Genomic DNA, 22,096 nt, shown 5'->3' with positions numbered 1-22,096 from the left:
GTGGGTTAGATACTTCGTTTAGATGAATTTTTCACCTGTGGCCAAATTGCCATTCCTAGGTTTGTGTTGAGATATATCGTAAATTATGTTTTGATTCTAACCAAAAGGCAACTTAGAAGCACACCAAGGCGCTGCAGGCTATCAATAGCTCCTCTGTGCCTCCTGCCACTCCTGTAGAATGGAAGACATCCTAGATAAGTCAAATAAAGGCTACTCTTGAGTCTAGCTTAAAACTTTTCAAAAAGCCTTAATACTCAGACTCTAGTTCATGAGACTATTTACTGACAAAGTTGAATGCTTGAGTCTTGTACTTGGGTCTGAGCTTGAAGTATGATACAGTCTGTAGCCTTATAGAGATAAGCCTTCTCTTTTGCGATAATGGTATCCTGATATTTAGGCTTAATAATAGGAGAAGCTTATTATTTATTGAATGACTGCTATGTTCTAAAAATGTGGCTAGGTATTTTATATATATGTTATTTGACTCATCATAATCTTGCGGAGAATGTGGTTTTATTCTCATTTTATTGCATGTGAGATAACTGCAACCCACAGAGGTTTAGAAACTCACTCAGGGTTGCTTAATTCATAAGTATAGGAGCTAGTCTGAACCTAGGTCTGACCCTGCCAGCTGTGCTCTTTGTGAGCTGCTATGAACTTACAGTCTTTAAGGAGATGGGAATGTTTTACTAAGTGTTTTGAGTGTATTTGGAATATTAATATGTTCTTATGGAAACAAAGTTTGTACATGGAACCAGGAGTTTTTCAGAACTAAAAGAAGCTATTACATTTTATTTAAATAAATTGCCAGAAAGAGAGATAAAAGGGCTAAAAACAAAGTTGAAAATGTGATAGAAATCTAGAATTTTTATTTATAGAAGGGTTACTCATTCAAGCCAGTCTTTTCATTACCTTTGAGGAAACAGAGGCTTATGAGTCAAGTATGTCATTTACCCAGAGCTTTGACCATATCTCCTGTCTTCTAGTCCTGGGCTCTTTCCATTGTAATATGCTATTACCTTTAGATTCTGCTCTGAATGGCTGGGGGAATGGAAAGGCTTAAGAATGGAAGCTGTTAGTGAGCAGGTTGCTGAGATGAAAGGTTAGAGCAGGTCTAGGTTGATTGCTTCCTTGCATGAGATTGGATAAGTTCTGAGTTGAGGTCAGGCTATGCAAGAATTTGTAGTGCAAGGAAACTTGTAGTTTGATATTAATGTTTTGTACAAATACATTTTGACACATACAAATATGTGTCAGTGACATTTGAGGCGATGCCTAATATTCTGCACAGGAAAGTGAGACTGTTGTATTTACATTTTTTAAATAAAATAACTATTTTCAATATAAATTAAATAGTAAAGTTCTAGGTGCAGGTACTATTTTAAGCTCTGTGAGCCCAGGATGGAGAAGATACTCCCCGTGCCCTTGAGGAATGTATATATTCTAGTACCAGGATAGATGCATATATAAATGAGTACAATACATGTACCTTTTTTTAACCATAGGGGCATTATTACTTCAATATTACTGTTGTGAATTCTCTTGGAAGCTTCTCAGAGTAGTTGGTTGTAATAAATGTTCCCAGTTTGAGTGGGGTCCTTTTAGTATGAATGCAAACATGGATGACTGCAGTGTGAACATCAGCTCAGTAGCACAGACTGAATTAATGTCTTCTATGTAGAAGGAACTGGGCTGGATTCTGGGACACACCAAGCCGGTGACACACAGCCTGCTCCCACTGAGTATAGGACCCAAGAGGGGAGAATACACAACTTGCTGTAGTGTGTCAGACAAGTTAAATGCTGAAGGGACACAAGGTACAGCAACAGTACAGTGTGGAGAGCCTTGTGTGGGGTTTGGGGAGGGTGATGGGGTCACAGGAATGTAGGGCTGAGGAGCGCTACATAGATAGGGAAGGTAACATTCGACGTGAGCCTAAAGGAATGATTAATATTTTTCCAAGAGAAGCACATCAGAGGCACAGGGAACATTAAGAAAATGGTAAATGTGGCCAGAGATTAAAAAGCATAGCATTGCTGAAGATGGGGCTGAGAAAGCATTTGGGGACCCCTTTGTGAAGGGAGTGGGGTGTTATTCAAAGGGAATATGAAGTAATGCTTTAAGCTGGGTAATGATATCTGTTTCAGAAAGAGAAGACTAGTTTGGAGATTGTTATAATATTCCAAATAAGGGATTGCATGCCCCTGAAGAAGCACAGAATGAAGAAATGAGAGACCTTTGCCAAAATAGAGTTCAGATAGGAGCAAGGGGTTGGAAGCATTGAAGATAACTCAGGATTCTATCAAGGGTGACTACGGAGGAGGAGAAGTGGGACAGCAAGTATTGGGCTTGTTACAGACATCATGAAATTGAAGACCTTGCCTTTTCAGGCCTTCAGTGTGAAGATGATTAGCAAGTAGCTGGAGATGTAGATATTGGTACGGGGGAAGTCAGGTGTTTTTAACTATTTAGAGAGCGCAACCAGCTCATAAAAAGTAATTGAAGCTCCAGGACAGAGTAGATTACTGGGGAGGGTGAAAAGTAAGACGAAAAATATGCTAGTCAGAAACTTGAGGAACACTGTGATTAAGGGACAACCAGAGGAGATAGTGGGTAGTTTTGAGAAGGAGGACATGGCCGACTGTGGTGGCTCATGCCTGTAATCCCAGCGCTTTGAGAGGCTGAGGCAGGCATATCATGAGGTCAGGAGATTGAGACCATCCTGGCTAGCATGGTGAAACCCCGTCTCTACTAAAATACAAAAAATTAGCTGGGCGTGTTGGCATACGCCTGTAGTCCCAACTACTTGGGAGGCTGAGGTAGGGGAATCACTTGAACCCAGGAGGCGGAGGTTGCAGTGAGCTGAGATTGCGCCACTGCGCTCCGGCCTAGTGACAGAATGAGACTCTGTCACCCAAAAAAAAAGACACAGTTGACATATATTTTAGCATGCATCAGAATCATATGGATTGCTGGGCCCCTAGTCCAGAGTTTTTCACAGAATTTGCATTTGCATTTCCAAGAAGTTTCCAGGTAATGTTGATACTGCTAGTTCAGCACTTAAACTTTGAGAACCACTGGCTTAGAGTTTAGTTGATAATGGTAATTGTGGGTTGCAAGTTAGAGAGGAAGAAGAGGAGGATCTAAGAAGGGACTGAAGGACTGTGCCAGGGAATGAGGTTCCAGTAAAGGCAAAGCAGATGCATTAGGTAAAAAGACTTAGGGTGAGTGGAAGAATTATATTCAGGGAGTAGAATTCTAGATTATGAAGTTTTGGAGGTGGAACTTTCGGGCAGTGTCTATAACATGACATATAGCAATCTTACTCCAAGTGCACTGATATACAAAGAGATAAGGAATGTGTGCCTGAATGTAACTCAGTGTACTACTTTCCTCATGGAGAAATTCTAGTCCCCCACCACCCCCAGCAAAAGCCATCTAGACAAACTGTTTTGTTGTTGTTTTTAAGAGACAGGGTCTTGCTCTGTCACCCAGGTTAAACTGCAGTGGTGTGATTGTAGCCCACTGCAGCCTCAAACTCCTGGGCTCAAACAATCCTCTTCTGTCAGCATCCCTAGTAGCTCTGGGACTAAAGGTGTGTATCAGCACTCCCGGCCACTACAAAACTGTGTTTAGTCATGAAGCTGATTTGTATTCTGGCACAAGCTCCTCATCTTTACATGGACCAAAATAAATGGTTCATGGGTAGGCACTGTGTACAGACCAGACCTGGCCCACAGGCCATGACTGAAGCGGCACTGGCCTAGAGTATAGATTTCTGAAGTGCATGAAGTTAGAGGTCCCAGGGTGGTGTTTGGACCATTAGGAGAGGAGTTCTGTAGAAATGGAAGAAAGAGATGTTTCTGGAGACTGGTAGATGATCATAGGACAAGAATGGGAGGTGAGCATTAGATCCTTATGGCCTCAGGTCAGACTATGAGGCACTGTTGAATGGTCTCCAGCTAAACAGCAAAGCAAGCAGAAAAGTCTGTTGCCCTTGCAGGTATTAAATACTTAGGTGGGGTCTGTGAGAAGGAATCATCTTCTCTTAGCAACAGACATCAGTGACAACCTTACTGGTCTTTGTTTCTGTAATCTGTTTAGGCAAATTATGTTATTATTTTTTACATCTCATCTCAACAAAGGCTACACAGGAACAGAATTCTCTCAGTTGACTGGCATAATCAAGCAATATGCTGACGGAAGAGACATTCTTAGGACTTCTGTTATTAAATAAGGAAAAGTCTGTAAGAGGTAGAGTATTAACAGTGAATGTGGAAGTTAAGAGACTAGATAAGACATTGTTGGGATAAAATTTGCTTCTAAGAAGCATATATTAGACCATATTTTAAATTTTTTATTATCTGTAGTAACTATTTTCACAAGCTAGAACTGCAGTTATTTAAGTCTAAGCATCTTTTTATAAATGTGTGATGCATTCTACCCTAGTCTGTTTGGTAATCCCATGAAAATATTAATTATAATTTCCTGAAGTATCTTTAGTAAATAGAAACATATACATAAGAAAATAAAATCAATCTTATGTGTAATTTTCCTCTGCTGTTTAATATTCAGCCTAACGGTCATAGTCAAAGACTGTGGAGGCTATTGATTGAAAGTCTTGAGCTATAGGAATGGGCAGTAAGAAAAGAGACAGAAGAAACTTGTGGTTGAGAATGCAGGCTCTGAGCAAACCTGAATTCATGTGATGGCTTTACTGTGTACAGACTGTGGCTTTGGCCAAGTTCAGGAGTCTCAGGCTCTGTTTCCTCACCTTTAAAACAGGATAGTATTATTATTCATGGTGTTATTATAAGAATTAAATGAGCCTTCTTACAGTACTAAGCCCAGAATCTGCCACGTAATAAACACTCCATAATTTTTAGCTATTGTTTTCATCAACATTATTGTTGTTATTAAGGGAAAGCATAGGCTTTGATTCACAAAAGTCTGGATTTGCATCTTATTTTATTTTATTTTATTTTATTTTTTTTGAGACAGAGTCTCGCTTAGTCGCCCAGGCTAGAGTGCAGTGGCCAGATCTCAGCTCACTGCAACCTCCGTCTCCCGGGTTCACGCCATTCTCCTGCCTCAGCCTCCCGAGTAGCTGGGACTACAGGCGCCTGCCGCCTCGCCCGGCTAATTTTTTGCATTTTTAGTAGAGACGGGGTTTCACCGTGTTAGCCAGGATGGTCTCGATCTCCTGACCTCGTGATCCGCCCGCCTTGGCCTCCCAAAGTGCTGGGACTACAGGCGTGAGCCACCGCGCCCGGCCTGCATCTTATTTTTATTAGTTCAAGAAGTTATATGACCTCAGGTAAGCCATTTACTGTTTCAGCCAGTACCAATGGGAATGGTAGCAGCTACCTTCTGGTGTTACTGTGAGAATTAAATGGTCTACATGTGTAACACATTCAGTATAACCCTGTGACATGGTCTTGGCTAGCAAATGTTTGCTTTTCTTCCTGCCCTTAATTTTAGGTTTCTTTTCTTTCTAGTCAGGCCTTGAAAAGAGGATAGACCAGGCTGTGGAGGAGTGGAATATTGAGAAGGCTGAGGAACTTAGCAACCAGCTAGCTACTCGAGAGGTGAGTCAAATGGGTTACACATTTTCTGTGTTTTCAAATTTTCTAAAATGAATGTGTATTCTTTTTATGATCATTAATAAGTTCAGTATTAAAATATTTCATCTAAGGTTTTCCTTTTTGTCCATTTTCTTCTCTCTCATTCTGTCATTTAAATCATTCTGGTCTAAAACTCTTGCTAGAAATAATCCATGATTGATACTGAACCTTAGATTTTACCTAGATCAGAGAAGTTTGTTTCAGGTATGATTAAAATGCTAGCTTTCTTTTCCATTTGCATCTTTAACTCATTTGAACTCTGAGGGCAACTGTGTATTCTAAGGTCACATCCCTCAAACTTTTCTTAACCCTTGGTAAAGTGCTTTCTTACTGTTTGCTCAACACATCCCCCCTCAGCCCTAAAGAATTTTGAGTCTTTTTTCTTTTTTTCTATAGTATAAAACTAATAGATATATTGGATATTCTTTTTCCAAGTACAGAAGACCACAAGAAGATTCTGACTTATACTCCTGGAGGTGGGGTGTGGGCAAATTCCCCCAGTTGAGAATTAATGTCAGTATAGATTAAAGAGCTCATATTGGCATGTGTTTTTATTATTTTTGTTGTTTTGTAATTCCTTTTTTTCCTTTCTAGGAAAAAATCTCCACCATAGTCTTTTTTAGTGCCTTGATCCTTCCCTCCTTCACCTCAGACTTAAACTACTCCATAGTGTTTTGTTACCTAGAGAGCATCATGGGTTATCTGGGTAAATTACTGGCCACACTCACTATTCGGACTTTTTATCCTAAACTGAGACCAGAGATAACTTTGTGATTTCAGCAAATTCTTCTATGGAAGTACTGTTGCACTCTTTCATCGTTAGATCTGATGTAAAAATATCTACTGTGGATGGATGGATGTTGTGATTTTTGCATTTTTCGTTTTGTCTTTTTCTTTTTGACTGCAGGCTTTAAGTATCTTGTGAATTTTTTATTTTGGTGTAAGGAAAAACAGTTCAGAAAGGGGATTCAGAAATTATCTTTTTTTCTTTAAACCTTTTAAAATCATTTGTCACATTAAATACTTCTGTGTATAATGTGTGTGAATGTGTTTGTGTGTGTGAGAGAGAGAATATATATTAATGACTAATGTAAAGGAAATTATAAAGCCATGGACTTAATTTAGGGAAATAGCCAAGAAATAACACAAATGGCAGTTATTTGGCCTTTCAGAAAATAAGCTGACATTTTATATAAGGTATTTTTTAATTGTAAAATGTGCGTAACATAAAATATACCATCTTAATCATTTTTAACTGTGCGGTTCGGTAGCATTAAGTACATTCACATTGTTATCCAACCATCACCATCTTCCTCCAAAGCTTTTTGTCTTGCAGAACTGAAACTCTGTACCTATTAAACTCTGTACCCATTCTCCCCTCCACCCAGCCTTGGGCAGCCACTCTTCTGTCTCCATGAATTTGACTGCTATGGGTATCTCATATAAGTGAAATTATTTAATATTTGTCCATTTGCATCTGGCATATTTCACTTAACATAGTATCCTCAGATTTACTCCATGTTGCAGCATGTGTCAGAATTCCTTTCCTTTTTAAGGCTGAATAATACTCTGTTGTATGTACTTCTTACATTCTGGGTTTATATTGCATTTTGCTGATGTATTCATCTTTCAGTGGACACTTGGGTTACTTCTACCTTTTGACCATTATGAAAATGCTGCTATGAATATTGGTGTACAAATATCTGTTTGAATGCCTGCTTTCAATTCTTTTGGGTATGTACCCAGAAGTGAAAGTGCTAGATCACAAAGTATTTTCACTGTTTTTTTTTTCTTATAAGATACAATTCTCCCCTTCCCATCTTATAAGTTCTTGTGCGTGCAGTTTAACCATTACTCTATTTCATCTCTAAGGTAGCCATATTTTGATTCATTGAGTATAGCTTTCATTGTGTATAACAGCATTTTATTAATCTATTTTAGAATAGAAAGGTACAGGTATCTCATTTTAATAAAGTGAATTTGAAAGTGTATTGAATGGTGCCACAAACTCAGTAGGATTTCAGTGTTAGTTGTTATTACAGTGGCTTCTTCAATATGAATAAAGTAGGAGTCCTTCTCCCTATGATGAGATCTGTGCTGAAAATCATCTTTAAAATTATATTCAACAAACATAATCTGTTTTGTTTGTTAGTAAGTAGACTCTTTTGGCACTTGAAACTTTTATTTCCATAGAAAGGCTTTTAGAAATAGTGGCTTCGTTTCTTGACCAGCTTGGAAGTGGTCAAATTTGGAGAGTTGACCATGAAAATGTCAGGAAATGGTGGGGAGGGGCGGTGCCTGTGGGGTTGGAAGAGACTCCAATGCATAGATACCTTTCTGGCTCTAAGGATGGGGGAGTATAGTGAGGAGTGGCTGAAGATTTAAGGGAGCTTTCAGGGACTGAAAAGCACACAAGGCAGCAGTAACCAGTCCCTAGGGATGCAGAAGCTGATGGAAGTCTGGTCTGAATATCTACCTCATTTGGATCAGAAACAGAACCTTCTAGAGAACTGATACTTAAATGCATTACTAGTGATGATGAAGTATTCCATGTCCTGCCGTATGTTGAACAAGTGTCTCTTGAATCCCTTGAACAATTCTGGAAATGTGTTACCAGTTGCTGTCAGATGCTGCCTGCTCTGGAGTCTGTGAGATAGTTCCGAGTAAAGCGTAAGACAGGCGCATAAGCCACTGTACTCCAGCCTGGGCGACAGAGCGAGACTCCATCTCAAAAAAAAAAAAAAAAAGAAAAAGAAAAACTAACAAGAGACATAGAGTATGGCTGCCCTATTGTTCTTAGAAATGGTATGGATTTTTTCTCTTCGCTGGTCTCTTCAGGATCACAGGACTTAACAAACTGGTGTCCTATTGCCGTTGCTTGTCCATTCTTCCTTTTGGAAGATCCCGGAGTTGCGTATTGTGTGATTTCTTCCAAGTAGCAAGTGACTGACCAGCAGAATCCCCCAAGTCAGTCAGTTTCCTCAGAGTTTGCTTTGCTAAAGGAAGAAAAGGTAAGGCAAAGCCTAGTCTTTAGGGTTAAAATGTGGACTCCATGTGATCTATGCACAACTGTCCATCTTTTTATCTTTTTCTGCTTATTAGTACCCCCATCTGAAACAAGGGGAATTCACAGAGAAGCATTTATTTTACTGCAGGTTCTATGCTCCTTTTAGTAGAGTTAGTAATGCTGAAGTTTTGAGTTGAACACATTTTACTTAAAACAAAAAAAAAAACAACAACACCCTTTATATTTTGCAATTATTTCAGACTTTCAAAAAGTTGAGAAATTTGTAAAAAGATTTCCTATTTACCTTTCCCTCAGATACTGGAAATACATTTTACAACATTTGCCTTCATGTTTTCTAGTTTGACATAATTTATTTAAGTTTGCCAGGTGTCCCAGTAATTCCATTTATAGCAAAAGAAAGTTCTTTTTCCTGGTCAATGACTTTGCATTTTGTCATCATGTTTCTTTAGTTTTTTTAATCTGGAATGTTTCCTCAGTCTTTCTTTGTTTCTCAGAACCTTAATGTGAAGAGGCCAGTTACATTGTAGCATGTCCCTTACAATTTTGATTGTCTACTGCTTCCTCATGATTAATTTTAGGTTATGCATTTTTGGCAGGAAAATCCCAGGAGTAATGTGTGTTTCTCAGTGTCAGCGATCCAGAGACTCATGCAGTCTCTTTGTCCCTTTCCCGATGGTGTTACTTTGATTAACTACTTCAGGTAGTGTCTCCAGATTTCTCCACTGTGACGTTATTGTTTCTTCCTTTGGAATAAATAAGTGTCTTGTGGGGAGTTAGGAGATAATCTGAGACTGTGTCAATGTGCTCTTTCTCATGTTTTCCCCGTTTGTTTTAGTGTCCACTGCTGATTTTCTTGCTTGTGAGAGTTTTTATTATGGTGACTGCCAAATTCCTTTTGATCTTTAAAATATGACCTCATTGTACTTTTAATTGTCACCTGGCAAACTAAATCTAAAACTTGGCTTAAGTGAGCTATTGGATTATAGAATCTTTTATGTGTCTTTGTTAAATTTCTCAGTAAATGTGGACAATTGGGATTTGGATAAAGTTTTCCTAAATGATGCACTGGGTTGGTTTAGGGTCACCCTGTGACATTCTGCCCACCAGCAGTTGCATATGCACTCTGTCCTTGTCTGCCGCGTTACCATTCACTGCAAGCTTTCCTTCTATGTGCAGTTTGAAGCTGTTTGTCAAAGCATACAGAGCTAGTGCCTTAGAGGTTTCAGAAATGTGAGTTTCCTTTGAGGATATTAGGATTCTTTTTTTTTTTTTTTTGCTTTGTCATACTGCAGTTTTAGAAATGGGAATTGTATGATACTGACTAGATGTTTTCCATTTTTTAAGGGCTATTTCCTGTCATACTTTTTGACAAATGAGATTGCTTTAGAGATACATGAGATTTTCAGCACTTGTAAATGTAAGAATAGTAAATGTTTTCCTCAGTGTTCTTTTTATGTCCATACAAATAAATTTATTTGATGTGGGATTATAGCATTCTTTTAATCAGATTATAGCATTCTGATTAAAAGAAAAATAATTTAGGCCCTGTTCTTTGCCCTGTGTAAGTGGAAAAACATCTGGAAAATGTTTGCAGTTCAGACACAGGCATTGGAAAGATACCGATGTTACTTTCATTAAGCACCCGTGAAGAATAATCAAGATGGAATTTTTGAATGAATAGTTTGGTTTGAGATTTAATTTTACATATTTATCTCCTTGGTACCAATCACTGTGGATATGAGATGGGATTTTGAGAACTAAGTGTGAGTTTGGGGACAGAAGCCCTTTATGAATTAAATGTATACGTGCATGGTAGGTGTCCTTTTGGAAATCAGGTATATTGATTTTCATCAGTACCGTTTTCTTTTTTCAAGCAGCAGTGACTGGGACCTGCTGATAAAGCCTTTGCTCAGAGGCACAGATCCCAGAGTTCTTAAAGCCTTTTCCAACCATAATAAGTGAAACTAATTTTTGATGTTTAACATTTATAAGCCTATGAAACCAATGGGGCAGCATCAGTATTGAGAAAAATGAAGCCAAAAGTAGAACCATGTCTGAGAATAGGCCTTGAAAATAGTTCTTAAAAAGAAAAAAAAAAAAACCACACACACACAAACAGTATTCCAAAATAAGACTGTTAGTGTGCTCCTATTGTGATACAGCAAGAACATAGTTTTCCAGAATCATGTTCTCTTGAATTAATGATGACATTAAGATGTGTAGAATCTGGTTTGGGGGGATGACTCAATCACGTTCACATGTTTGAAGCCTAGATTTTGCCATCATCTTTGGTTTTATCATGTAATGTGGTTGAGACTGTCCCTCCTGTTGATTACTTTGTTAAAAGTCTTGGAGGAGAGATGAAGTAGAAACATATAGTTGGGTTTGTGTCATACTGATGAAACTGTTTTAATTTGAAATATGTGTGTGTGTGTATGTGTATAAAATACACATTCAAGTATTTGAGCATATTTGTGGCTTGTTAAACTCAGACTTGGTTTGATGTACATTCCATTCATTGATAATGATCATTGAAAATGCCACGCTTTGGTACTTTCTTTTCTTATACATTATGTTTATTAAAATCTAAATCATACCAATTTATAGAAAACAATAGAAACAAATACTTTAAGTGCTAAAGCCTAGATTTAGCTAAGGAAACAGATTTAACTAAAAATTGTAATAAATAAATTATTTTAATTTAATTTTATAAAGTTTATTTTATTTAATAAATTAATTTTTTATTATAAATGAAGTAGAGTGCTTAAAATTTTGGATTTTAAAATACAGGTAAAGTTAATAATGTTAAAGAAGTAGCTGCTTACTACTGATTACTTAGATTGAACCTCACATAGAAGGGAATTTCTCTCTAGGCATCTTCATGTTAGCCTGCTGTAGATAAAAACCAACTTGGTTTGGCTGCAGAACAGTGAGTGTTTGCCGTCCAAAGCATCATTCCTATTGCTCAGGTTGATTTCCGTTATACCTGTATAGTGTGATGGCAGAAATGAATGGGGAAAAAGAGGTTGCCTATGAATTTCATTTGAGCTTTTTTATGCCCTTAAAGATTATACTTTTTTTGTAAATAGCTGAAACAGGATGGTCTTTGACGGCAGAGTAAACCTGACTCCTTGAAAACACCAGAATTTTATGTTGTAACATAATAGTTTTGCACAAGCTACAAAGAGTAATCATATTGGTTTTTGATGATTTGCAAGGCATTTAATATAATATTTACATCTGAGATCCTATGGTTATAATGCACTGCCATCTTTGTTGAATCCAAACCCTTTGATTTAGAGTCATGATATGATAAAATTTTTCATATTTTAAAGCTCATTTTTTGAACTTATAAAAAAGGAACTAAGGCAATGACTTTAGCCTTTAGTGCTGTTGAGCTTAATATTATTGAGTGTATAACCACGGTGTATCACAGGTAGAAATGATAAATATATCTATATCTCATTTTAGTGGTACCCTCTTTATAAATGTAAGTGTGGTATTGGCAGAATGAATTGTGCCAGGAATTGAATTTTAATTTTATTATAAATGAAGTAGACTGCTTAAATTTTTGGATTTCAAAATACAGGTAAAGTTAATAATGTTGAAGTAGTAATAGTTTGTCAATATTTCAAGAAGGTAGGAATGGCCATTAAAAAAAATAAAGTTTGAATTGTTCAAGTTTTATTTTATAACTAAGTGAATTAAATGCTTCCTAAATTTGGGCAGACTGTTAATTTGTAGCCTAAACTCTGTAAAGCAATTGCGCAGAACACCTGAAGGCATTCTCCTAGAAGAGGACTATATATGTACATTTGAGGAGACAGATTTTTCATTTTATGTTAACATCTGAGAAGTAATCCTTTCTCAAAAGTGCTGTGGATGCTGTAGCACTTGCTCTAATATTCAGGAGGACTTTTCCAGTCAGTTTATTGTTAGCTTTTGGTTTCCTTGAGAGGGTTCGACTACAATTCTTCCTTTTCGTTTCAGTTATTAGTTTTATGTAGATGCAAGTGCTGTTATCTTGGTGGAAAAGGAGATTGAAGTCCCCTCCCCCTGGGGGAAAAAAACCCTCTCCCCAAATAATGCAATTTTGATCAGAGTACCTAGAGTGTTACTGTATCTGGAGTTTAAAACATTTGTTTAAATTTTGAACTAGAGATGTTCTCAAACTTAAGTTTAAAGTTACTTCTAGTCAGTGCCATTATGTTTGCATCAAAAAAAAACTGACAAAAAGTGAATTGAAAGACAATGTTATAGTGAAGCAGATCTTTTTTCTGTTTTTGTGAATACTTTGTGTAGAAATGTCTTGACAACCATGTTTCTGAGGTAAAACGGTTTGCTCAGATACGAAGCTTAACGGTGTATTCCAATTAACTGTTCTAACAATTGACCACTGGAACCTGTGACCCTGCGGAAAGGTTGCAGGTCTTTTCTATTGTCTTAATTGTGATTTCTAGCCACTGAAGACTGAGTAAACATAGTAAAAATGCATTAAGTATTATATGTATTTTAAGGGTTTAAATTTAATATCTCCAAATCAACATTTTATTTTTATGGAAAGGAAGTTATTTCATTGCTAGTGTCAGGGATGTGTATGATGAATATAATCTAGGTTTTACTGTAAAAGCAAATGGTTGTTTTTTGTTTAAATGGTTATTTCATACAGAGTCATCTAATATCTGCACTCTCCGGCAAAATATATTTTATGTCTCTCTTTCAAATTTTACTACTGTGCCTTCTGTCCCTTTTTCTTTTGTTTGCTTGTTTATTATTACACTTTCCAGTAAAGCAGTAGAGTTTAGGAGACCATTTTCTTTTTGGTATATTTCACTAATCAGCAATGAGAAAGAATCTAGGAGACTGGGGAGGGAAAAAACCTCTCACCAAATAGGCTTGTGTTGGTCAGCAGCTAATTCATCACCTAGGGAAGGTGGGAACTCTGCCTTTGGGAAGGGTATGTGTGTCTGTTGAGGATCATCTAGAACTCGCTCTCATTCATTAACTTTGGTCATTTTTCAGTGCTTTTTAATTTAAAAGTTCCTCTGTGTATCATTTTGTATTCCGCACATTATCTAGGGGGGCGTTTAAAGGGCTATTTTAATTATTTGAAGCCTTGTTCTCCTTAGTTCTTACAAGTAATTCAGCTATTACATGTAGATCAACAATTAGCAAAGTTTATGGAAAATAAGCTGTGTCTTCCCAAGTAGGAGAGGGCCTGGATGAATTTCTTTACATCTAGTTTAAAGATATGTTTGTTCCCATACAAAATTGTGCACAGCCGTGACATTGCAGCATTTTAACATCAGAAAAATAAGGCTAGTGTTCAGTGATGGTTTTTTTCTCTCAGGTTTTTAGGTGTGCTCATTCAGATCTCATTACATGAGGATGTTTTCTTTTAACCTTTGGGGTATGATTGGGTGATCACCTCGAATGGCGTTCCTTATGCTCTCCTTTAATTATGTTTATCTGTGCTTTTAACTAACCTTAAAAGATTTCAGATGTTACAAGTCTAATTAAAGAGACAGACAAAGCACAGTTTATACTGTAGATTTTTTCTGCAGTTCAATTAATCAGCATGTTTTCTCTTTTAATTAAAACCATTTTAGTAAATTAAAGCCCACAGCAAAACACATATATAATTTGTTTGTAATTAGCTCTTAATTGGTGGTAGTTGAAGCTTAGCACCCTTGGTTTCTTTCTTCATGATTGCCATTTTATTAGCAGCCAGTCATTAATTAATCTTTTTCTAATTAGCTTATAAAACTGTTGATGGCACATTATTGTAAATGTGATTTTAAGTTCAAAGCTTGTTAATAGGCTTTCTTACTTAGAAGAACAGAGATAAAGAAATTGCTGAAAACAGTACTACAGTTCTTTAAAAAAACTGTCTTTCTTATGGGGGCTGTGTAAAGCATCTAACAGCTTATGGTTAATTTTTTAATGCTTTTTTCCCTTATGAATGGCATAAGTTGCTTGAATATAAATGTCTGTATCCAGGAGTAATTTCAACAGTAGAACATCTTCTTCTCCCTCCTTTGGAATACTGTAATCCACATATAATTTGAAGCCTTAATAGTCATCATTAAAACAGGTGTTATGTAAATGATTTCACTATGAAATCAGAGTTGAGTATATGAATCATATATGCACATATACACACATCTATGAATGATATGCGGATATACACATATATGATAAAAGATATTTGTATATATATCTGATGTGTTTTAAAAACAGGATTTGTTGGGTTATGCTTTGAAATAAAGTGATAGGAGTTGTAGGTATAAAAATAAATGATAGCTGTTTATACAATTGTACATACATATAGATATATGTAGTACACAAACATGCAAACATATGCAAACCTGTCCATGCACATTTTAAGGTGACAGTGAAATTAAGTTATTTTTTAGAACAGAAAATGATTTGATTTAAAGAAGGAGTTAAGTGACTGGATATGGCCTAGTTTATTTGCTTCACCAGGGCTTTGGCATCTCAGGTGTGACCACGGAGGGAAAGGTACCAGTTCAAATGTAGATGTCTTGAATTTACTAGAGCACATACCATATTGAATTGTGGTTTGAGTGAAACACATTGGTCACATTGTATTCTTTGTTGAAATATACCACCAGTTTCTTAAAATTCCTTCACTGCATGGCATTCTGAGCTGTTTTTTAAAAATCAATCTTAGTGCAGCGTTTCGAAAGTTATTTTTTAAAAACACAGTATTACCAGTCATTGAAAGTGCTTTTTCTTATTTGCTTCTTGAACTTTGTACGTTATTTCAACTTTGGCTATTTCTTTGCTTGTTTTTTGGAAGGCATTTTATGATGCTATGCAAGAGACACTAGAAAGGGATAGCTGACAAGGAAAAAATTAAAAATTGGATAAAAAGTAAATGAATAATGTCATATTACTAAAAAGATGAGAGGCTAATTTGTGCCGACTTTTTGCTAATTTTGTTCAAGCCTCAAAATGAGGAGCTGTCACCCGTTCTGTGTAGCACTGATGACAGTGCCAATGATCCATGAAATAAGCTGCCGCTGGCTTTGTTCTGATAAGAATGAACAAATCTGCACAATGTTCGGCTCCCAGAATCTCATTTTCATACTTGCATGCAGGCTAAAAGAAATAAGCTGTTTGCAGGCTTGATTAATCAGACATTGGAGGGGTTTTTGTCTCTTTGATCTCTTTCGTCTCCTAGGTAACTTGCTTGACATTAATGTTGAGCTTGAGTAAAGACAATCAAGAATTGTCGACCAAACTGATATAAAAATTAAAGACCTTAACACTTTAAGTACTCCAGTAATGGTTCCGCTTTACTTCAGAAAACATCTGTTTTCATTTAATTAAAGAACAAAAGAGAATGGCATAAATATTTTTCATAGAGACCTATTATTCCATAAAAAGTTGAAGTATGATAATTGGTATTTTTAAATAAGTGCCTTGAAAGTGTTCAAAAGGGAGGAAAACTTTAAAAATCTGTTACAAGCTAGTAATTTTGAGATGAGTAAAATATATTCTGAAACAGATAAGAAATTTACAGTTATGCTAGATTAAGCGGTTTGAATCAGATGCTTCAAATGATTATCAGCAAACTTTATAATGACAAGATTTTGCAAGAAAAACTAACTTAATTTGAAGTTTGTCTTTTAAAAATCTGTACTATGTTACAAGGATGTGCCATTATATCTATTTTACAACCCAATATGATTTACACACGCTAAACCTGTAAAATTGAAAGGAATTAAAAAAAATGTCGCCGTGCATTTGCTTGAGGTTATGCAGACGCTTTTACAAATCTTCCAAGTGGCTGTAAAGATGAATGCCTCAAGGGTCCAGCCAGGGCCCTGCTTTTCCAACCAGCTAAAGCCCTTATCTTAAATCCAAGCAAAGTACCATTAATCTTTTTGAAAGACCTTTTATGGCTTTTAATATATCCCAAATTAGAACATTTTACACCCTTGGTTCCTGAAATATGGTGATAAAAAGCCTTTAGAGCTTAATTTTCCTTACTGCATGCTCTGACCAATTTGCAGTTCTTTGTGATAATGTTTAGACACCTTAATTAAAATGCAGCAAAATATTGGATGTTCTATATGGAAAATGCTGATACTTTGGCTACACATACAAGAAATTTTGTATATATTTTTATTCATTTAAAGAAATTTCTTTCCACATTGTGTTGCTATAGTTATCTGATGACCCAAAACCATTTTTTAAATATAAAACCATTGACCAAGGTTTTGTGATGTTTACATTGAGCATGAAGATGCATTTTTCTTTTCATAGAACCGAAAGAGGGATTCTTTTTGGCCTATTTTATTTGTTTATAATACTGCAACACAGCATGATATTCTTTTATATTCTGGAACCCAGGTTAGTCATCTCGACTGGGAAACCATTTCTTCTCAACTGCCTGTTTCATAGAAGGTCTTATTATCCTTTTATATTTTCAGATATTTTTTCTTTCTCCAGAGAAATAAGTGAGACACATTCATTTTAATTATATGAAGGACACAAAAAGGCTATGAGTTTTCATCATCATTATAAGCTATAAGATGTCTTTCTGTGGAGAATACATAGACCAGATTTGTTTAGTGTTTTATCAGCTGAAGAATAGTTTAACCTAAGCCAAGGTAAAATATAGTTAGAAAATACACCTTTTATAGGATCAGGTCTGTTTGAAAGTGTTGCCTATGTACCTAGTCGTTTATTAAGTTCACAAAATGATAGAGCCCTCTCATGTGAATGGCTGTTTAATACATTCTAATGAATTATTTTTAACAAGCATATACTGTATTAAGGAGCATATGCTGTAAGTATTTACCGTGATGCTGGTTGTGCTGGATTTGGCCTTAACTTTGCTAGAGCACTAAAAGCTTTTACAGTCTTAGAGTACATGACATATCGAGGGGAAGAGTCTATTGAAGTCAAATGACTGCACGCCCAGACATAGGGATCTGCTCTTTGGCTTGGTTTGGCTGTCCTAACCAGGACAACCATGTTGGGAAATTCCAGTGAGAAAAATGTAAGCCATGTCTTAATTGACAACAGTTTTAAAAAATAATTTTCTCACATTGTTAATGTGGTACATGGCAAATATGGCTCAGATAATTTTTGTTTCTTACAGTATAGTCTCAGTTGAAATATAAGAGAAGCTAGCTGAGTGGGCCATTTTTGGTGGGTGGTTTTAGCAAAACTGAATTTGCATTTGATAGGAATGGAGTTAATGGAAAAAATATAGATTTTTCTGTTTTACCTTTTGGCGATGGGGAACAGGAAAGAGACTGATTGTCCACTTGAATGTTGAGAGACCTATATGCATCTTAAACACAAGTAGCCAGCTATGATTTACAGCAGAAGATAGTTTATTAGGTATATTTACTGCTCCCTTCAGAGCCTGCTGTACCTCCACATTTCCCAGCCCCCTTGTATTTAGTTGGAGCCATGTGAGTAGTTCTGACCAGTGGGCTCTGAGCAGAAATGATTTGTGTCACTACTGAACTAAAGCATCGAAGAGCCATTGTGAGGCCCTTCAGCTCTTGTTCCGCCATGATAATCCTGAAAGCCATATGTTGAGATGTTGGCATCACAAGTTAGAGGAGAGTCCTGCCCATCCACAGGGACTTAAAGCGAGACAAGAAATAAAAGTTAGCTAGTGAGATTTGGGTATTTGTTGGATACTGCAAGGTTGACTAGCCTAACTAGTTGACAGGTGTTAACTTGATTTTTTTTTTTTTTTTTTTTTACATGTATGACAAATGGATAGTTTTTCAGTGGATAGGAATTTCATCTTAATGATAAATTATGCCACAGCCTCCTTCCAGAGTTTCATTTTCTCCTGGGATGATGATGATACAGGCTTTTGATTCTTAGCCTTTTTTTATTTGTTGACTTACGTGGACTTTTCTACAATAAAGAACTGGAAACGAAAAGAGAACCAAAAGAACAAAGCCAGTACTAAAGCAGTCAAATGTAACTGCCAACTCCTTCTCCCCAGCCCCACAGTTTGAAAACAACCCATTTTGCTCAATGCTGTATCTCCAGCACCTAGAACAGTGCCTGGCAAAATTATGCATTTATGCCTTCGTAAAATTTGTTGAATGAATGTTATTCCTTTGAAAAAGAGGAAGACAACAGTAGCACTGCTAAATATGGATTTGAGTTTTGGGAAAACACTGAGGTCAGTCTGCTTTACAATGAATCATCCTTTCTTCGGCACCTTTCCTGTTGATGTTGACCAATTTGGCACTGTAGTTCAATTGTCAGCTTCCTTCCATTTGTTTAAGTTCTTTATATATATGTTCTTAACTGTACTGAAAAATCAAATCTGTTTTTGCCCTCATTTATAAACTACAGACAGTGCTTGATTACTACTTGTCGATTTCATCTAAAGGAAACTGTTCTCCAAGATGAAGCTGAAAGACATGTCAAGCGTGCCAAACCTTGCTCTCCTAAGTTTGCTTCTTTGCTTACACATGTGCTCAACCTCCTGCCATGCCTTACTATTGGCAAGCAGATCCCTAGAACTTAGGCTTTAACCTGTTGACTTTAGAGTGGCTTCTACATCATTTCTTCTTTTTGCAAGTCTGCCTGTCTACTAATGTGCATCAGTTGAGTACAAGGAATAGAAAAGGCAAGAAGCACCAAAGAGGTACTTAGTTTTTATTGTTTAACCTGGGTTCTTAATGGGTACTCTTGAGCTGTCCACATTGGTGGGCATTTTAAAAATAAGAGCACACTAAAAGTAGAAGATATCATCACAGTGCTTATCCTGGAGAGACTTGCTGGGGAACAGCTCTGCAGCCAGAGCGCTGTGTAGAGCAGAGTGTGTAACTGAAAGTTGAAGGGCTGGAGAAACAAGGACTGTTTTAGGCTGAGTTAAAGAAGACTTCTGGGATGGGGGATTTCACTGTGAATGGACCTTGTAGGACTGGCAGATGGGTGTAAAGGGGGCACACATAGAGGGCCCTGCACAGGGAACACTTTAATACTGTGGTCCTGGTGCCCAGCCTTTTCACCTTAGTACCCCTGATATTCTTTTTTCTCTCAGTGAATTAAAAGCTGTTGCCCATCATACAGAGTGCATTTATGAAGTAGTAATTAGCTTTCCCATGTTTTATTAATCACATCTGTGACTGCCAATCAGAGCTTCTGATCAGCATGAGATAACTGGTATGACCATACTGAGTTGCTGTAATTCTAGCCCAGAGCAAAGAAACTTGATGTCTCTGTCAGTGTCTGCAGCCTTATCAGGGGTAAATTCCTGTTCAGCCTACTGCAATGCTGAAATAGCTTGAAGATCCTCATTACTACCTTTGTGGACCCTCGAGGGGCCTCAGTTTGAGAAGGATTTCCATCCAGGAGACTGGTATAACTAGGGTAAAGGGTCTATTGGGAGTCACAGGAGATACGGGTCCTATCTTTGTATTCATTATACTGTGAGAGGAACTGAACGTAGAATTTCTAATTTCTAGACATGGCTTTCTTACCCATAAGTTCTCAATTATTTATATAAATGTGATTACTGTATTAGCTGGAATATTTATTTTCACTTTTTTTTTTCCTCCTTTGTAATTCTTAGCTTGGTGTAAAAATTGCCAAAGCAGTTGCCTGCCACAACTTTGTAAAAGCCAAAAAGGAGGTTGAAAATTCACAGGCTGCCCGAAAAAAGAAGAAACTCGCATGGGGGTGAGTTTACTTAAGATTTTTAGTAGTAATTCTTCTGACTTCATAGAAATTGTAGAAATTCTGCTAATGTATTTTGTGATCTAGTTCATGTGTAACTGTTACTCATTATTTTTCTCTGTTGAATGCTTATCAGATTATAAATATGGAGGTGTTTCTTCATCCTGTTTAATGTTTATTTTGTAATCATTGGAGTATGTGAAAAATTTTTGTTTGTTTTGCTTTGGTCTCTAAACGTGTTCAGCGAAGTATTTTTTTATTTTAAGAAATAAATTGAGATTTTTATGTTCTTCATTTTAGATTTGAAGCAAAGAAGAGATGGGAAACCAAAAGCAACATGGGATACATGTAACTTGCCAGAGTGCTTCAAGACATTTGTAGACTCAGATGCTCAATTTACTGAGAATGTTTTCCTGCCTGTGTTAATACCTCAGAAAATTGATAGCACTAAAACAAAAATAAACATAAATTTTGAGATTTTGATTATCAGCTCTTTTCAGTCTTTCTTTAAGGATTTTGTCCTGTTGAAGTGAATACAATGAAGCATTCTGTTATTTGTATAAGAAATGTAAGAAAATACAGAAAGAAGAGGATAAGATTTTGTTTATTTATTTGTATGGATGGACCCTCGGCATAAGATCACTTTGGGCGCTTTTCATTCATTTGGTTTAGCATGGCCAGTAAGCGTCTTGTACTTAATTTTTTTTTTTTTTTTTTGAGACAGAGCCTCACTCGCTCTGTCACCCAGGCTAGAGTGCAGTAGCACGATCTTGGCTCACTGCAACCACTGCTCCTGGGTTCAAGTGGTTCTCATGCCTCAGCCTCCTGAGTAGCTGGGATTACGGGCGAACGCCACCACGCCCAACTAATTTTTTTTTTTTTTTTGGTATTTTTAGTAGAGACGGAGTTTTGCTGTGTTGGTCAGGCTGGTCTTGAACTCCTGGCCTGATGTGATTCACCTGCCTCTGCCTCCCAAAGTTCTGGAATTACAGGCATGAGATACCATGCAGGCCTTGTATTTTCTTATCTGTACCCAGTGTAACTACATGTTTACTGGAACTGTGTTTTTAAGATTGACAGTTGTTTATAATGGATTAGTCGTAAGTGCCAAAAAGTCTCAGTTGATATTATCTTTACAAATGACTTGGCCTTAATGTTATAAAAGTAGTTACTATTTTTTTATTGGAGGCAGACTTGATATTTCAGAATTGCATAGTAAAAGCAATTTATTAATTTTTGTGTACTTTCAGATAAACTATTACAATAAAGAAAGGGGCAGAATATAGTATTTGGAAGATGATTCAAATTCAGCAATGCCTAAAAATGTCTTACTAAGTATCTTTCTCAGCTATGTCATTCTTCAAATTATGAGATGGTTCTTAGAAGAGAAAAATGGTGTAATTGTATTAAACGGACAATTATAACTCAAGATAATACAACTTTGAACCTTCTGAGAACTGATTTGTTTGGTTTTCCTCCCATTCCCCATTCTTCCTTAAAAGATTGAATGAATTAATGAGCCGAAAGAGAGGATTGATAACATGGGAAATCATTTTCATTAGAGGTACATTTCCTGGTTCTAACAGAAAAGGGGCTCAGGGAAATCATAAAACAAGCAGGTGAACAAGACCAGGTGTGTTGGCACCTGCCTGCTCAGTGCCCAGCAGAGGTAAAGAACCACTCAGCATAGTTTTCATCAGTTCACCTCTTTTGTCATTGTCAGAGGTTTCCTACCTGTCTGATATAAACC

At 36.7% G+C, this 22,096-nt stretch overlaps 1 protein-coding gene across 3 annotated transcripts in view; it reads left to right on the top strand.

The window, feature by feature from the left end:
* The window catches only part of FAM204A (family with sequence similarity 204 member A), a 33,702-nt gene extending 11,899 nt beyond the window's left edge, over nucleotides 1-21,803 (top strand). For 2 of the 3 annotated variants that reach the window (XM_025397585.1, XM_025397587.1), the window contains 3 exons: nucleotides 5,499-5,588; nucleotides 20,243-20,349; nucleotides 20,647-21,803. In XM_025397585.1, the coding sequence (XP_025253370.1) occupies nucleotides 5,499-5,588; nucleotides 20,243-20,349; nucleotides 20,647-20,698 (249 nt within the window). In that variant the 3' untranslated portion in view covers nucleotides 20,699-21,803. The remainder of the gene's footprint in view (nucleotides 1-5,498; nucleotides 5,589-20,242; nucleotides 20,350-20,646) is intronic. The other variant, XM_025397586.1, reaches the window with a different exon arrangement.
* Nucleotides 21,804-22,096: the final 293 nt, after the last annotated feature.

This window comes from Theropithecus gelada, chromosome 9, assembly GCF_003255815.1.
Source record: "Theropithecus gelada isolate Dixy chromosome 9, Tgel_1.0, whole genome shotgun sequence".
NCBI classification, from domain to species: Eukaryota; Metazoa; Chordata; class Mammalia; order Primates; family Cercopithecidae; genus Theropithecus; species Theropithecus gelada.
The sequence above is the reverse complement of the archived record's forward strand: the minus strand, read 5'-3'. Positions and strand labels throughout refer to the sequence as shown.